Source organism: Podarcis filfolensis (assembly GCF_964270895.1).
Source record: "Podarcis filfolensis genome assembly, chromosome: 5".
In the NCBI taxonomy this organism is placed as follows: Eukaryota; Metazoa; Chordata; class Lepidosauria; order Squamata; family Lacertidae; genus Podarcis; species Podarcis filfolensis.
The window spans coordinates 38,988,503-39,006,719 of NC_139608.1; the positions used below are offsets into that span (position 1 = coordinate 38,988,503).

General features: G+C 44.5%; 1 protein-coding gene across 9 annotated transcripts in view; it reads right to left on the reverse strand.

Moving 5' to 3' along the window:
- The window catches only part of SCLY (selenocysteine lyase), a 23,948-nt gene continuing 5,731 nt past the window's right edge, over positions 1-18,217 (reverse strand). For 4 of the 9 annotated variants that reach the window (XM_083616347.1, XM_083616348.1, XM_083616346.1 and 1 more), the window contains exons 2-13: positions 15,738-15,846; positions 15,044-15,156; positions 14,558-14,658; positions 13,920-14,103; positions 12,632-12,759; positions 11,416-11,580; positions 9,951-10,057; positions 9,208-9,244; positions 7,944-8,027; positions 7,639-7,741; positions 6,278-6,353; positions 1-3,997 (exon numbers count right to left, since the gene is read on the reverse strand). In XM_083616347.1, coding sequence (XP_083472473.1) covers positions 3,853-3,997; positions 6,278-6,353; positions 7,639-7,741; positions 7,944-8,027; positions 9,208-9,244; positions 9,951-10,057; positions 11,416-11,580; positions 12,632-12,759; positions 13,920-14,103; positions 14,558-14,658; positions 15,044-15,156; positions 15,738-15,835 — 1,341 coding nt within the window. In that variant the 5' untranslated portion in view covers positions 15,836-15,846 and the 3' untranslated portion in view covers positions 1-3,852. Of the gene's footprint in view, positions 3,998-6,277; positions 6,354-7,638; positions 7,742-7,943; positions 8,028-9,207; positions 9,245-9,950; positions 10,058-11,415; positions 11,581-12,631; positions 12,760-13,919; positions 14,104-14,557; positions 14,659-15,043; positions 15,157-15,737; positions 15,847-16,151; positions 16,414-16,874; positions 16,900-18,217 lie in introns of those variants that run through there. The other 5 variants (XR_014548781.1, XM_083616351.1, XM_083616350.1 and 2 more) reach the window with 5 other exon arrangements.

The following is an 18,217-nucleotide window of genomic DNA, read 5'->3' on the forward strand; positions in this document are numbered from 1 at the left end:
TTACTTTTAACTTATCACATTTTAATGTATTTTAGACTTTAAGTTAATATCTGTTTTACAGTGTTACCCACCTTGGCTCCACAGAACAAGGTGACAAACAGCAGCATACCAGATTAACATTTTGATAGGTCAGCAAATAGCTTGGGATTTCACATTCATAAAAAGCCACAGAATCGTGAAACTAACCCTTGATCTTGTCTTCTTATCCCTATTATCAGCTGGACTGGCTGCATCTGTGTAGCAAAATAAGTTGAAATAGATGTAAGTCTATCCTGGGCCCTACTTAATTGCCTTCTTTGAATTCCTTCCACAATGGTTCTGAAACTCAAAAGCTTTCAAGAAATACACATAATATAGCATAACACATAACATTTCCAGACAGACATTTTTTCCCCATATATTTGTGCCTGGCTGTCCTCCCCAATCCAGCAAGTTTCATTTTATCAGTGTTTCCCCATCAACAGGGCCAGCAAGACATTCTTCACAGCAGGTCTGATGTTTTCCTATGACAGTTAACTGAAAAGTAGTCCTTGGGGTCTTCTTTTCATGGATACAAACAAAAGACAGTTCAGGGAGCTGATACAGATCTACAAAATCAGCTTACGTGCCAGGAAAACAAAGGAAAAGGCTAACCAGTTAAAAAATATAGCATTTGTTCCTACAGATGTGACAAATCCCCTAAAAGCATTAGGCACCTTCTACTGGGAAAGAGGATGCTAGGCAAGAGTCTTATTTTCTCTGAACTCTTTTTACAGGAAACAAATATTAGTTTGTCAGTCTAAGGAAATACAATGATTCCTGTCTCCCTGAGTTGAGTAAAATCGTTCCTATTCTTGTAGAATTAGACCTACTAGCTTCCCATGCACAAAACTAAGGAACTGCATGTGAGCATTTGCTTCTGGTGCTAACAATTGTCTCCAATAATATAACCAGCCTACCTATGTGCCTCACCTGGGACTTTGAATATATATGTATTGGTCCCTTCTCCTGCCCACAAACAAAATAATATAGGACAGTATTCAGCTAAATAGTTGCATTAGTGCAATGGGACCCCACCCCTCTCCTCCCCCTGTGCCTCCCCTCCAAATCTGCTCCAGAGGGTTGGGTGAACCCCCATAACAGATTCAGTGTTACACAGGGGGAGAATGTTCTGCTGCGCAAGGAGAAGTTCTTGCACCAACAGAATATTCACCTTAACACTATGGCGTATACAATCCATCCTGACTAAATTACTATTTTATAATACCTATCAAGGCTGCAGCAATCCAGGGACCCCAGATAAGATCTGAAGGTGCTAACCAAAAGGAGGGAGGATCTGAACTCTGCTTGCCTTGCCACTCTTCTGTCCTTGCCCCACCCCCTTCTCCAGTTCCCTCCTTTGTAACAAAAGTACTGGCTCTTTCATGCTAGAAAAGAGAGCACCATGCAACACAGTGTTTAGCACAGAGATGGACTATGGTAGCTTAATGTGCAAACTTGCTTATATAAGTGAGAAGTCATAACCTTCATCCTCCTCACTCTCCATTCTACCAAACACAGTGCCTGCAGTGGCAACTAGGAAAGGCTGCACAGGTCAAGGTGGCAGACCTTTAGGTATTTGAAAATGGCTACCATATCTCCTTTCATTCTCTTCTTTTCCAGGCTAAACGTACCCAACTCCCTCAACAGTTCCTCTTCTAAGCTTGTCAAAACCGTTGACTCATGTTAAGCTTGTGATCTACTAAGACCCCTAGATCATTTGCACAACTACTATTGGCAAGCCAGGTGTCCCCCATTCCTGCCTAAGTGCAGAACCTTACATTTCATAGGATTATACAGTTGGAAGGGATCCTGAGCGTCATCTAGCCCAACTCCCTATTGAAATTTTTTTAGCTTGGGCCAAATCTCTAATCTGTTAAGGTCATCTTGAATCCCAATTTTGTGTTTTGCAGCATTAGGTACCTCTCCAAGTTTAGTGTCATCTGCAAATTTGACTGTCACCCTCTCAATTCCTTCATGCAATTCGTTTATAAAGATCTTGAACAGTAATGGGCCCAGGACAGAACTCCGTGGCACCCAACTTGTCATTTTCTTCCAGGATGATGAGGAACCATTACTGAACACTCTTTGGGTTTGGGAGCTACAAATCCATCTAACAATAACCTTGTCCAGCCCACATTTTACCAGCTTCTCTGTAAGAATCTCATGGGGGACTTTGTCGAAAGTCTTAGTGAAATCAAGCTACACTACATCCACAGCATCCCCTTGATTCACCAGGCTTGTAACTTTCTCTCTATATATAAAATGACAAAAACCCCCATGATATTCTTGCATATAGGTGCCTCCTTCTCACAGACAAGGTAAGCAGTTATAGCAATGGGTCCATGTGGTACCTGTCCTTCCCTGCAGGGGGAAAGTCACTGTAAGAGCAACCCCTGCCATGCATCCTGACAAGGAAGATCAGGGTATTCAGAATGCCTTGTAGGCAGGACAAAGAGCAGCAGAAGAGAACTGCCTGGAAAGCCAGAATTCTCACCACCACCTGTTCTTATGGGAAAGAAAACCATTGCCAGTCAGATCCTTGCTGTTGGCTTGATCAAGATGCAAGCCAGCTGGGCAGGCAAAGACAAGAGAAGCAGCGTGCAGTTGTCTAAAATTTGCTGATGGAAAATGATTGCTATGCTGGCTCTCTTGACATCACCTGCCCCATCATTGGAGTATTTCTCCATTTAGGGTAAACCAGCAGCAACAGCTACAACCAGGATCTGTTGTTGCAAGAGCTACGTGAGATGACAGCTATGATTGATTTCCTCCTCTTGGCAACCAGGGCAGATAGTAGCAGTAACAATTCCTGGTTCAAATCCCCCACTATCACCATTTCCAGTAGGATTCTTTTCATAACTTAAATAGCCCTTTAACAGTAGGGGGATCATCCACACTTCTACTTGTGCAGTGCCTAGAAAGTATAACCTTTGAGTAGTTTTCTGCTTGACCCACTCCTTTACAAGGGAACACTCGCTCTTTAGCAACAAATCAGAACAAATAGCAATCCAGGAAAAACCCAAATTGCCATTTGCTCTGATTGAGTGCTAAAGAGCAGTTTTCTCTAGAAAAAGCAGCAAGACAATGCAAGTGTGAATAAGCCCTAGGTTAGAGAGGTTGGTATCTATGCAGCCTTCATAACACAAAACACAGCAATGTGAAATGAAGGTTTCTCTCTTTCTCTCTCTCTCTCTCTCTCTCTCTCTCTCTCTCTCTCTCCTCTTCAGCTCTAGAAGAATGCACATGCTAGTCCCACTGCACATCTCAATGCTAAACACAGTGCAATACTATAGCAGCTACAACCTGCTGCTGCAGCAAGAAGAAATATTCATATTCCCTCAGTGCTTATATGGAGGGCAATTGCTTTTCATTCCCAGTAAGGAATACCCCAGAAGGGTGGCATCAAAAGAGTGGCTGTTTCCAGGTACCAAGGCAAGCTCCCAATTTTTCAATATTTTGGGATTCACCTGTCCATTCAAACCATAATATTTAGGCTTGTTTCCTGAACCCACACAAAAACCTCAATCATAGATCTAAACATCCAACTAGAAATGTTTACCCACTTCAGTGAGTAAAAACTGCTGGCAGAGCCGGCTCAGCATAGTGACTACATTCAGGGAGCACAGATTTCTGGCCTGATGTATTCAAGGGCTGGGGAATCACTAGAGATTATTCAACAAGAATTCAGAGGCCAGAAGCTGACTAGAATGTTATCTAGCCTCATTCTGTTAAATGTAATAGCACCTAGAGAAATGGAAAATTAGGGTCAGGTAAGCTCACTTCCTGGTTTTAGAGGGCAAAACTGTCTCACTAGGTGACTGAAAATCTGGCCTATTGTAGCTGAGCCACAGCCTGCTTCAGATCTTCCACAATCAGGTCCACATCCTCCTTGCTGGTAGCACGACCCACACTGAGACGCAAGGCGTTCTGTGCCACATCATAAGGAATTCCGCAGCTAAGCAGGATAGAGGATGGCCTGGTGAACAAAGATAAAGTAAGTCAAGTTTAACCTCCTAAAATTCCCTACAGTGGTTCCAAGAAGTGAACAGAGGAAGGAAATAAAAATTATGCAGTCCTATACTTATTTCTAAGTCTCATTAGTTTCCAATATAAGCCACAAAGAACTCTGCCTCTGTAGTGCACATTCACATCACTGTTCTTCCTAAGAATGCTGCAGTCACCCCAGCTTAGGTACAGATCCACTGCAGTGTTGGTTTTAAATGATAGGCAACACTTTTCTCTTGCAGGCAGCCTCTGAAATATTGCCCAGGAGGGAATGTGGCTAAAAAAGGTTCCCCATCTACTGGTATGTAGAGTGGTTAGAGTGTCAGATTACAACTGGGGAGAGCCTAGGTCCCAGCTCAGACATAATTAACTGACCTTGAGCTAGTGACTAGCTAACCTCTTCACAGGTTGGGTGTCAAAAGAGGGTCAAAGAACTGTGTATGCTGCTCTGAACTCATCAAAGAATGAGAAAGAAATGTAAAAAAACAAACAAATAAATCTGACTTAAGCCCAAACTAGATGCAAGACCATCTAGTGTTAGCAATAAGAGCTGGATGGGGACCCTGGCATGGAGGTACTGTAAGGGAGCTTTTACCCTGCTGTGGACCCCTGCCCCTGTTAATCACATTGGGGGGAAATGTTTCTATCTTCTCCAGTGGAAGCTTTCCCCCCATGCATATAGGAGGCACAGGCAGTCCCATCCAGATTGGGGCCACCATGGCAGGAGAGGAGTGGTTCAGTTCTCTCCCCCAATAACAGGGTGCCAGTCCAGACTTGCCCCTCATCCCTGCAGTTGTTACTTGTGTGAACGGCATCTGAATTTTGTTTGGCCCTTCACGCTTGCTATTCAGGAACCTGCTTTTGAACGGGATCCTGTGCGCATCCATGTGGAAACATGGAAGTGAAATGTATTATCTCTGGAGCAGGCATGTGAGCAAAAGCCTCAATTCTAGCACATTCTGTTCTCAGATTTGGCTCCAGCATTATGCAGCTAATCAATTGGGACACAAGGCTTGTCATACCAATATGCTCATATGATTTTGCAGGTCTCAGGCATAAAATTGAACCACAAGCATTCTAGGAAAATCTTTAGATGAAAGAAATACAATACAAGGCACTTAGGTTTCCACTGCTCTCTCCAGTATTTGAAACAAGCAGCGCACAACAGCAGGGGAGCAAGTTGCTGCTCAGACACATGATCTGTCACACTACACTGCTCTCTCTATTCAAAGGAAAACCACTTGATGATATCCTAATCCTAGGCACTTAGCTGATCACCTATTTCCCTGCCCAGCTGGAACTATCCCCTGTGAGTTCCAAAAGAGTGGATGCCAAGGTAGAAAGGCCACAGCTTATGCAAATGTTGGCTTGTACAAAAGTGCAAAGAAAACACTTTCCACTAAGATACAAATACATTAACCAGCTTATGAACTTAAGATTGACCAGCTTCCATAATAAGCTCAGCTCCTGAATAAGCGGCGACAGTCTGCAACACTATCTCAGTAACCCCCTACTGCTAGCACCCTTTCCTGTGCTGCCCTTACCACCTGGGGGGAAAGTGGGACTGGCACTGTGGCAACTATACAACCCCTTCCACTTCTTAGTCCTGGACCAGTAGCTCTTTAAAGCCAGGAGAAGGGCAGTTCACACAGCTAAGTGGAGGGACAAGCTAAGTCTGCCCATTGTCCAGGGGCAAATGGCATGGCCTGGATGCAGGGTGAGAGATTGTGGGAGGCGGTGTCACATGCCTCTGGCTGTCTTCTCCTAAAGCAGGAGGATTTCACGATTGAAAATGGAAAACGTTCCTTTTGTACATCTTTGGGGGGCAGGAGGGAAGACTGTAAGATGTAAGGGCTGGTGTTACTGTCATAGGGTGGAATTCAACATTCTGCTCTTCCAATCATTCTGCCTGCACAAGCATTTCAGCTTGCCAGATGAAACGATCCCACCATCTCCACCCACTGTTGTGGGGTTCTCCTGACTGCCCTCCCCGAGCCAATTTTGGGGCAAACAGTGGGAAATGGGAAAGTTTCATTGTGCAAGTGCAAGTCCTTGTGCAGGGCTGCTGCTGAGAGGGTAGGTTGGGTGAATCCTACTATTGTCACACACACTATTACTACCATTAAGAAGCAGAGTTCCCTGAGGAGGTGGGTGAGTACAGGTGTTGCATCCTTTGCTTTCACTTTTCTACATCAGATGGATCTGTTCCCTCCAGCCACAGAATGCCCAGTTTCCCAACATGGTTACTTACCGGTCACCCTTCTCGGAGTGGCATGCGGCACCAACACTGGCAAGCAAAGTCCTACAGTGAGATAGCACCAGCCGACCTGCAGAAAACACAAGACATAGGCGTGCCATGAAACACCCAAGGACCTGGTGGAGGAAGCAGTGGCGTAGCGTGGGGGGTGCAGGGGGGGCCGGCCGCACCGGGCGCAACATCTGGGGGGGGGCGCTCGCACTCGCAGCTCTCTGTCCCTACTAAAATCCACGGGTTAGGGGGCGCAAATTACGTGCCTTGCCCCGGGTGCTGACAACCCACGCTACGCCACTGGGAGGAAGGAACCCACAAAATCGGTTTTCAACCTCCCCTCACTCCATTCAGTGCTTATCCCACCTACACTTTGCTAGAACTGGCTTCTCACTAAAGCTGGAGGGGGGGGAATAAACAAATGCAAAAGTTAATGCACATCATACATACAAAATTGTCAAATGCAAATCTGAACAGGCAAAGTAGGGTTTTAATGACAAAAAGGTTTAATAGATAAAATCAGGATGTGGGTTTTACAATTAGAATCCCTCCTGAGATAAATATGAAATTCATGCTGAAATTATAAAAAGCCAAAGCTTAAAACTCATTTCCTTTGTTTACAGTGGTATCTCCAGTTACGAACTTCATTTGTTCTGGAGGTCCATTCTTAACATGAAACTGTTCTTAACCTGAAGCGTGCTTTCGCTAATGGGACTGCTGCTGCGCCGCCGCCGCACAACTTCCGCTCGCATCCCAGGGCAAAGTTGCTACCAGGAGTATCTACAGTGGTACCTCGGGTTACAAACACTTCGGGTTACAGACTCCACTAACCAGGAAGTAGTACCCCAGGTTAAGAACTTTGCCCCACGATGAGAAGAGAAATCATGCGGCGGTGGCACAGAGGCTGTGGGAAGCCCAATTAGCTAAAGTGGTACCTCAGGTTAAGAACAGTTTCAGGTTAAGAACGGACCTCCGGAATGAATTAAGTTCGTAACCAGAGGTACCACTGTACTTCCAGGTTAGCGGAACTCGTTACCTGAAGCGTTCATAAGGGGGACGGTACGTAACCCGAGGTTCCACTGAATTTCAAAATTTCACAATTTGTAATTTTTTTGAGCAACTAGAAAACCAATTTCCAATACCATTTTTTAGCATCTCCCCACTCTCCCTCACACAGCAGCAGTCTGGTTTTCATCTGCTCTGAAACTATCTTAACAGCAATGAAGTCTTGAGATCTATAGACAGGATTAACACATGTGTTGGTCACCGAGGAAGCTGTAGGCAAAAAAAACCCCCAACAACACCTAACGTAGACTGACAGCAGCCATATAGGAATGGTGAAAATTTAGAGCCATAGGCGATACCTTTTAGTCCTGAGCCCATGACAGAAAAGTTACAGGTGTTGCACAGTCTCCTTGAGCCTTTCAGCCTGCAGTTAAAATAAACTCCTTGCTCTTCAAACGCGGCCTAAAATGTGCAAAAATAATACTTTCAAGAAATGTTTGTTAATGATTGGCCTCACTTCACTATCCCCCAGCTTAGCGTTCCTACAAAGGAAGGCAGCAAGAAGAAAGTGCCATACAATTCTATCTACAAACAGAGGTCAATCCTCCCTTCCCTATGCAAGGGTTGCAGGTGAAACCAGAAAACAATCACCCAAAGAACTCACTTCAAGTCTCTCTTCCAGGTAATCCCGGACCTTCCTCATGTGAGCTTCATAAACCTCACAGTGCCTGCTCACCAAGTCTGCTGCCTGCAAAAGAAGACAATCAGCATACCATGTTTCTCAGTGGCTACAACAAGAGACAGAACCATGAAGGGAATGATGATTCCCATAGAATGTTCCCATCCAGACAGATGAAAACAGATCATGGGTAGGAAATCTGAATGGAATCACCTTTTGTGCCTACTCATAATGTGATTCCTTTGGTCTGACAGTGATTTGTCAGAGACCAAGGAAAGTCTACATGGCACAATTTAGCACGAGCCTCTCTCTCTAGAGCACACCTGCAAGGTACCCACCACTCTCAATCAACTAAAAGAAAACCCATTAATCATATAACTATATACCTGCAACCTCAGTGACATAAGCTCTCTTCATATGTTTACTCACCTGATCTACCAGGGTTCTAAATTGCATTGGCAGCCTACACAGGTAGCAAAGGCTCCCTGCTTTAAAACCTATTCCTCTATGGTGCATTTTGTTTTAATATATTGTTTACTACTTGGGGGGGGGGGAGGCATTTGGCCAAAAAGCAGGAGCTGGGAGGAGCTACACAACCTTGGACATGGGGCTAAAGATGCTGACCCACAGCTCCTGCTATCTGTTGTCACTTTGTGAAAGCAGCACATGAAGAGGGCTACTAGAGAAAATCTGGACATATTCTCCAACAGACCCTCAAACAGTGGCTGGGTGTTGAGTTACTGAGAACACTTTCCCCTCGCCCCACCCCAGTGTATATATAGGTCAACTTGATGTACCTTTCTTGTTCTGGCATGCTATTCACACAGAGCCACAGGGAAAACTGTAAAGATTAGCTATTTGCTCTGAAAAATATGCCTAGAAGAACCACCTCTAGTATTTCAACAAGTCCTCAGTAACCAGATCCTCACAATGATGGGAAACAACCGAAGTTTACAGTAAAGCATTTGTAAGCATCCTTGTCTCCTATCAGTGTCCCACTGTGCACAGATTTAGAACTTTTGCTCCATAGGTCAAATAGCAACTCCACCTCTGGCATGAGAGTGCGAGGGTGTGAGGGAAGAGAAGCACCAGCACAGATAAGCAAACCCGGGGAAATCTGTTGCACTGCTTCTGCCTTTAAATTATTGTAAGAAGAATGATGGGTTGAAATCTGAGCCTTGCTACCAGGACAGCATCTCCTGTTGAATCCATAACTGTCATTATTAGCCCTCATCACTTCTGAGCTTACCTTGCCAAGGCCAGCAATCATTGGTGTATTCTCAGTCCTAGAACAGAGAAGTGCAGTGTGTATTTATTCCTAAAGCATAATAAAAGTGGCACAAGCACAGGGGCTATATCTACTTGGGTAACTAGCATAATGCAGGGACTGAAAATGGTGCTACTGCGTGATAGGAGCTACTGCTCCTGAGTTACTCAGTTGTGGGGGGAGGAGATCTGGTCTTTCTTGTTATCTGAATGTGACTTAGGAAGCTCAGATGCTGCCTTATATCAAGTCAGACCACTGGTCCACTGAACTCAGTATTACTGACCCAGCAGTAGTATTCCAAGGTTTCAGGCTGTGGTCTTTCCCAACCCTACCTTGAGATGTTGGGGACTGAACCTAGAATCTTTTTGCATGCAAAGTGTGTGCACGCTAGCACTCAGCCACAGCCCATGACGTAACCCCTACACTGCATTTCCCAGCAGCTTATCCTGAAACTCTTCACACATTGCCAAATGAGAAACATGATACGAAAGGGGAAGGTTTTCAAAAGCTGAGCCTTTCACTCACTAATCTATGCATCCTTGGAGTCTCAAAGAAAACTTATCTTCAAAAAAACCTGCTTGGTGTCTTCTCTCGCAGCCCCTCAGCCGCGTGAAGAAGAGGAACATGGGCTACCCACATATTGCTCCCACATCCAAGAGAGGTTCCCACCTTACTTGGCCTCTCCCTGGATTAACTGGCTCCCCCTGTGCCCTCATCCTTCTTACCCAGGGCGGAAGTTCCGTTCCTGCCCACCTCCAAACAGCATGGGATGGAGAGGAGTGGTGTCACCAGGGCCTCGCACATACAGCGCTCCAATACGTGGGGCATAGAACTGCAACGATAAATCACAAAGCTAATGCCTCCAGACAAGAACTAAGAGGTGTGTCCAACAGGAAACTGAGGTACTTTGACCACACAGAAGTAAGGCTGACAAGAGCAGAGAAGCAAACATTAAACCTTGGGGAAATCATGGTTGCCCATGGGAGAGAAATATGGGTGAATCCTATGCTCACTGCTACCCCTCAGTGCTATTTCACACATAACAGAAGAGTTTCCTGTGTTTTCTCCCCCTGTTCTGTGTCACTTGACAGGCATTTGTGTGCTTCAAAAAATACATGACAAACATGTTCCCAGATGCCACAGTTATTTAACTAATTACGCCTGGAGATTAACTTGAATCATTACTTGGCTACTGGCAAAATAAATAAAAAAATGAAAAGCTGTTTTTGAATACTGTAATGGAAAGTGATGTTGACACACTGGACATCTCCTGCTGTGTGTCATGCTCTCCTGCGCAATGTGAAAATGTGGACAAATTCACTCAACATTGTTCCCAGATTGCCATCTGGTGGAGAAGCAATTGAGTTGCATTGCATCCTAAGAAGTGAGTTATCGACTGTCCACTATGTTTTTAGGTGTTCCAAGAGTTCACGATGAAAATAAAAGACAATTTAAACAACACTTTCTGCATTCCTGTGCAACCATGCTAGATGCATGGGCTGCAGAGAAGAGGGCCAAGATACTGTTCAGGGCAGAGTTTACATTACAGTCACCATATGACAATCTGCATGGCAGCTGTAGCAAAATACAATTGTCAGCAGCAAGCTAATCAACAATGGTTCTCAATTTAAAAAAAACCTGAGAAACTGCTGCTCTAGCACATGGAATCTCCCAAAATTCACAAAAGGCCAAAGTGAGATGGCCTCATTGTTTATTCTTTGTGTGTACATATTATGCACTGTTTTTACAAACTTTCAAATGAAAAAAAAAGGTTTTGGAAACCAGGATGTAGATAGCATTAGACACATTTATTAAACAACATAAGAAAAACACCTTTCGCCCTAATAGAACCAGTCTGCAATCCTGCACAATGAGAACTGTGAGTGAGAGAACCAATCATGAACACCAAACGTTTTTACTGCCAGCTTCCTGTCATACAAAGCACCTCTGGATTATGGTCACTGTCTGGTTCTCAGAATGATGGCTGGTGTTCAGGGAGCCCTGGAATGTTCTTTCTTATTTCTCTCTCTAAATGTTTTATCAACAATAAAGGATGACTCTATGGGCTGACAGCAACTCTCTGCTCAATGGGTATTGGATTTACCATGTTGGGAGATGACCTAGATGAATGGACATCTCTTACCCTGCATGTAAAAACTACATTGTAGACTGAAGAGAGAAGCACCATACCTTGTGCCCCACAATAGTGAGGTAATCCACTCCCAGATCCTGCACGTCCACTTGACCTTTCCCAATCATCTGTGCTGCATCTGTGTGTACCAAGATCCGTGGCAGACCAGATGCCGTTCTCTTCCGATTGAGAGCTTGAATCCGTTGGCTGAGTTCGGAGACAGGCTGATAGAAGAAAGCACCATCAAGAGGCATCATCTCACCAGGAACACAAGTGTTCTGGCTCTCTCTTTTGCTACTGCCCTACTGGCTGGCATATGATGCCTTCGTGGAATTACTTGCATGGAAAGCTGATGGTTGCCTTTGAACTTTTATTGATGATATTATATTGCTTTATTGTTATGTAGTACAACTACCCTGCCTTGGTGATCTAGGTAGAAGATAGCATTGGGTGTAACTCAGCATCCAAACAAAGGATACCACATATAAACTCCACAGAACACATAACCCTACACAGGGAGACCATGGTTCACGGCATAGGGCTATGTCTCTGTGTCTCCAGAGAGCAAAACCTGTAATTTCAAACTAGATTGGGTGAGCAATGAGGTGACAAAAATTGTAGAACTAAAGGTTTTACTATACAGTAGACCCGTGATTTATGTACATTTAACATGTGCACATTCAGCTTTAGGCACTTGGCAAAAACAAAAAATTAAAAGGGGGGCAGAAAGAGGAGTGGGCATCTGGGGGGGGAAACTTCGGCAATCCCACCTGGCGTTGCATCCAGTGTGTTTTGACTATACATGATTTTGGCTTTATGCACTATCCCCAGAACTTAAACACCTGTGTAAATTGTGGGGCTTAAAAAGGTAAAGGGACCCCAGACCATTAGGTCCAGTCGTGGCTGACTCTGGGGTTGCAGCGCTCATCTCGCTTTATTGGCCGAGGGAGCCAGCGTGCAGCTTCCGGGTCATGTGGCCAGCATGACTAAGCTGCTTCTGGCGAACCAGAGCAGCGCACGGAAACACCGTTGACCTTCCCACCGGAGCGGTACCTATTTATCTACTTGCACTTTGACGTGCTTTCAAACTGCTAGGTTGGCAGGAGGAGTTGCGGGGCTTACTGTATACTGAGATTGAAAGTTGGTGGAGTGAAAGGAGAGTGGAAATATTTTGGGGGAGCATCAGCTCCCTCTCATTGGCCCTTGGGATCATCTGACCACATATATGAACCTCATATCCTTAAACATGTAATAAGAACTGAAGGCACAACTCACCATGATAACCCCAGTTTCATTATTGGCCAGCATAATGGAAACTAGACATGTAGTTGGACGGATTGCTGCAACAACTTCATCTACTTCCACCTGTCCTGTCACTTTGGACACGGGTACAAAAGTGGCTTCTGTAAATAAGGATGCAAAAAAAGATGTTGATCCCATAGCTCAGTGCGTTCATCAGCAGTTACTATGTATCTGGCAGCAGTGGAGAAAGTCACAGGGAATAGCAGACCTATTGCTAGGCAACAGGCAAGCGCTCCTTAGTCTTGAAAGATTAAGATATGGCTGTCATAAGGGAATTTGGGAGGAAGTGGCTATTGACTTAGAAGCAGCATTTAATGAAAGAGGCAGCTGAACAAAAATGGATTTTCCTGGAGCACAGCTGGATACTTGGAAGATAAGAGAGGAGGAAGCTGAGGGGAAATGCTGCATGCTGTTTAAGTCTCTTCAGTTTGCAAAAGCCCCCACAAAGAGCTCTGAGTCTCATACTGAGTTCTGCCATGATCCTGCCCAATTGGAGAAGCACCAGAGATTAAACCTAGCACCGTTTGAACACAAGCTATATATTCCTCCCTCCCTACGCAGTGATAAGACCACTTATCAGCCAGATTAGGAATGCCATCTCTGACTCCATGTGTTGGTCACTTTTTGACAGGCGAGAAGGATAGGATAGGATAGGAAAGGAAAGGATAGGATACCATAGGAAAGGATAGGAAAAGGAAAAGGAAATGATGCAAATAAATGAATTTGAATTAAAGGTTCAGAACTGCCCCCAATTCTGGACATTAGCACCACAGTGAAAGTACTGCTGAGCCAGCTTTAGACAGCTCACATTCGGAGTAAGCAATAAAGAGACAGTATACCCAAAACCCCCTTCATGGATCACTGCCTTGTCGTGGCGAGGGGCTTGAATAACTCCAAGAAGCTCTGAGCTATGCCATGCAGGGCCACCCAAGACAGACAGGTCATAGCCAAGAGTTTAGACTCAATGTGATCCACCTGGAGAAGGAACTGGCAATCCACTCCAGTATTTTGCCAAGAAAACACCATGGACATAAAAAAGGAGAAGCTTTGAGAAGAAAGTGAGAGTTTCCAAGGCATGCTCTGGTTCATGGGGTCACAGAGAGTCGAACACGACTAAGATGACTAAACAACAATACCATAAAAAGTAGTATTTGCTACTCAGAAACTAAAATTGCTAAAAAAAGACCTTTTGCCTAAGCAGAATCTGGCAAGTGCGTATAATTTATCAGCAATCTCTGACTATCCGCTACAGTATACTCACCAGCCTCACGCTCTTTCACTAGGTGTTCCACAGGGAGACGGACTGAGTCATGCTCAATGCAAGATGTAATTAAATGTGGGCACATCCCCAGAGTCTTTTGTTTATCTTCTCTTGGTCCATCAGAACTTTGCTTGTTGCTTTCCTTAAAATGCTTCACTACAGTGTGGATCACTAAATTGTTTGCCTGAATGGAAAAAGGAGGGATACAAATCCCAATCTCATATGTTCATATGAATATCCAGATTTACCAGTGCAGTCCTCTGGAGTAGACAATGCTGAATTTCTTACCCAAAAACTAGTTCAGTGCCAGACTTGTCTTTCAGTCTCAGAAGGATCAGAGGCAGAGGACTGATTTGTAGTCATTACCTCCATGTGAGTGAATCAAATTGCAATACATGCTCCTTCGCAGGTTTTAAATAAAAGATAGAGCCATTCAACAGAAGCGGGATAGACTTTCTTTTTATCTGATGGGTGTTTGCTGGGTCTTACTTGGCACTAATTAAGAATGGAGTCACCAATGCTATGAGAAGCAAATAAAGTCAGACTCCATTTAGGAAAAAAGACAGCTAGCATGTTATGGGTTGATCTCTTAAATGACTGCCAGGTCAAAACAGTGCTAGCAGCATCTCATATCTCACCTCTGTCCCACCAGAAGTGAAGATGATGTCCTGGGGTCGTCCCCCTACCATTCTAGCCAGACTTTCACGGGCTCCATCTATAATATTTTTAGCCCTTCGACCTGTGAAATCAAAGGCACATTTATCTTATTATCAAGGCAAGCTGGGAGGAAGTCTCCAAAGGGTGGCATTAGGGGAAGACTGCCGCCTTGAGTTCCAGGATGTAATAAAGTGACAAATAAACAAATTATTAAGTCCACCCAAATTCTGGAAGAGTTTAATTGTTTTGATACAGAATAATTATTTCTGGTAACAAGAAGTGCCAGATTTGGCTCTGTGTTCTTTGCATGAGCATTTATTTCAGCGAGTGCTAGACAGTGGATCACATGCAGTAATACATTCCTTTAAGGCCATTTCAATGCAGTAACTTGAATTTAAAAAGGCAAGATGAATATAAAAATGAGATGGATGCTTTCATATAATGTTTCCATCCAGGCTTGCTCTCACCTTCTGTGTAAGAGCTGCTCGGATTGCCCCATGCTTCATGCATGGCTTCTGTAACTGTCTCAATCACCTCTGGAGCCAGAGGGGTGGTTGCATTGCAATCTAGGTATATCTTCCTGAAGGGAACAGAATGCAAGAATAGTTACAACAGAAAAGGGAATAAGATACATTCACACTAGCACTCTTTGGGCCAAAGTTGCATCGTTGGTTATGAAAAATGCTGCCCTAACCAAACCACTTCTGAAGTCGTCATTGCCACAACCACAAAGATGATACTGGGGCTTTGAAATAAAACATCACTATCTCTCCCCAAGCTTTAAAATGTGGTGCCAGTTTTGATGACTACATCATATGGCACACTCACATGAATGTGACAGAGTGGGCCCAGGCCCATGAAAGCATATGCCACAATGCATTTGCTAATCTTTAAAGTGATTTTGCTGAAAATCACAGCATTCTAGCACTTAAGAAGTTGGCTACTATAATAATCTTTCAGTTCCTAGAGCTCAATCCTAAGATTTTTTTACTTGCTTGGAGTTTTGCAATCCAATCTACACACATTTACTTGGAAGTAAGTTCCACTTAATTCAACAGGACTCATTCCCAAGGTATATTGTGGGTAAAATAGCAAAATGTCAGCACTTACCATTGTAAAAAAATTGTCTCCATTTTTTTAAAATCAAGGGAAGCTACAAACCTGTTTGATGAGTTGTTCTCTTCCCCATCAAAGTCAATTTTCTCTCTGTTCTCATTTCCTTTGTTCACTAATACTTTCTTCATTTGGTTCTCTTCCATTCTCCACCAACCTATTTTAAGAAAAACACAACCCACTTTGTTCCATGAAACATTAGACTTCAAATAGCACGCAAATAAATTATGACATGCCTTTGCCCATTAATCAAAAGGACACCACTACTCGTTCTGCTGCATCTTCAGGAATCAGAGGCACTGACTTGAGCCCCAGATTGGAGGGGCCCAGCATTGCACGCAAGCGCAACGTGACATCATGACATCACACGTGTGAGGCCAATGGGTATGCAATGAAGCCCAACACCACTGCCCCCTGCTTGCAACTGCAGACCAGAATGCCACCACCCGTGCACTGCCTTACCTCCACTGGCTCTCCACAGCCACTGCAGCAGCTATGCCAAGGTCTCTTCTGCAAGGCCTCCAGCGGAGGTTAGGCGGCAGGCGGCAGCGGTTTGAGGTGGTCCAGCTGCATTTGTAGGCAGGATGGTGGTGGTGGGAGGAGCCCAAGGACTAGATACACATCATTGGGAGGCTTCCTCCACTCCCTCAACATGGGGGGGGGGCTTGGCCTGCCTACAAATATTGAGGGGGTCCAATCCTATAGAGATGGCACCTATGTCAAGAATATTGCATTACCATTCTGTAGAGGTACTTCCAAAGATGGACATAAGAAAGTTAGAAGAAATATTTCCCATCTCTCAGATTCCCTGTCTTCCTAGGACTGATATGCTATCCTCCCTGGTTTCCAGCTGGGAGGCAGTCAAAGGAAGAGTCACACACATTGTCAAAAGATTTGTATATGGGAGATATATTTTAGGACTGACAGTGGCTCTCCAGAATCCCCCCCCCCCAAATCCTACCTGGAAATGCCAGAGACTGAAAGTGAATCTGGACCTTTTGCATACAAAGCATGTGCTTTACACTACCAAGCTACAACTCTTCCTCAAAGGTGAATTGCCTAATGTCCCCAAGGAAGCTCATAGTAGAGGGGAAAATAGTATCATTGTTTATTAAATTTCTATACCGCCCTTCATCCAGAGGGTGGTTGACAATATAAAAACACAAAAATACATACCATACATACCATAATAGCAAACAAAAACAATACTCCCCACAGTTTAAAAACCCATAGAAAGCCAAAAATTCTAATTTGTAGTTCAATCTGCAGTGATTGAAGCCTTAGATTAGCAGTACCCGGAGGTCCAGCGGTCCGCCAACCCCGTGGCCAGAGGGGAAAAACAATTCCAGAGACTTCTTGGTCAGAGAAAAGAGATTTATTGAGATCTGCGCAGAGGCAGCCAGTGGAGTCCTCTCCAAAGACTGGCTACAACGATACAAGTAAACAAGCATTTTTATACCTGAGAGTCTGCCCATCTCTTCCCACCTCTTCAAATTCTCCAATCAGCTGGCAAGGTTAAGCTTATTTCCTTATATGGCATATGGCTAGCTAAGCCCCCCTCCTTCCCTTGTTTGTGTGTTCCTCTCTTGCGTTACTGCAGCAAAGAGCATGTGCAGAGCGCAGCTCCTGGTTTGCAGAGCGCAAGTAATTGCAAAGAGGAAGTAGCTCACAGCTTGCAATTGCGGTTTTTGCTAGCTGCTTAACCACAAAAGCAGAAGTTAGCTTAGGTGCAGATAGTATTGAGATTAACCCTTCAATTCCCTCCTCTTCTTTTGGACAACCTATCTCCTAGGTTCGTCCTGGTCTCTTGGGTTTATAATCCTGGGGAAGAACAATAAGGGCCATGATATTTTTATTTTTTTTGCATCACACCTTGTAAGCATTGCACCAAGCAGGGTATACAGAGGCAAAGAAGCAAAAGGATTAATAGCGGCCTTGCTAATAATACCACAATATGCCTGAGCCAACTGCCATGAGGCAGCCAGAAATATAACCAACCCCATAGATCACCTCCTGTAGTTTTCAGCGGGTTCCTGGCTATCATTGTTTCCATGTGATCAATGGTGGCTGAAATGCTGACATTATTATCTGGGACATATCTATTTTATCGCTGAAGGGCCCACTGATACTCGTGCTCCATCAGCTGCCTTGCTTCTTGGGAGGTTGTGTCCCACCTCTCTAAGGAGGAGCCTATTATCTTAACCAATTTTCCCACCTGTCCTTGTGGATGCTTAATACTCTCATGATTTCTCCCCAACACACTGTATCCGAAAGGGGCTTCTCCCTCTACATATATTAACATATACCCACAGGAATATATCCACCCTTGCAGAGGCCTGACACACGGAGTGACCATATCAAAGAGTTCTGGCCCCAATATCAAAAGTCCTGGCGGTGCCTCAGAATTTGCTGGGAAAAAAAAGTCTCTACGTTGGGGACGCTGCCCGCGGGCATCCCTCCCATCCACTTGTCCAGCAGGGCGGTTGTCTGGCGCTCTTCTGGAGATGGTTAGCTTCAGAGGATCATCA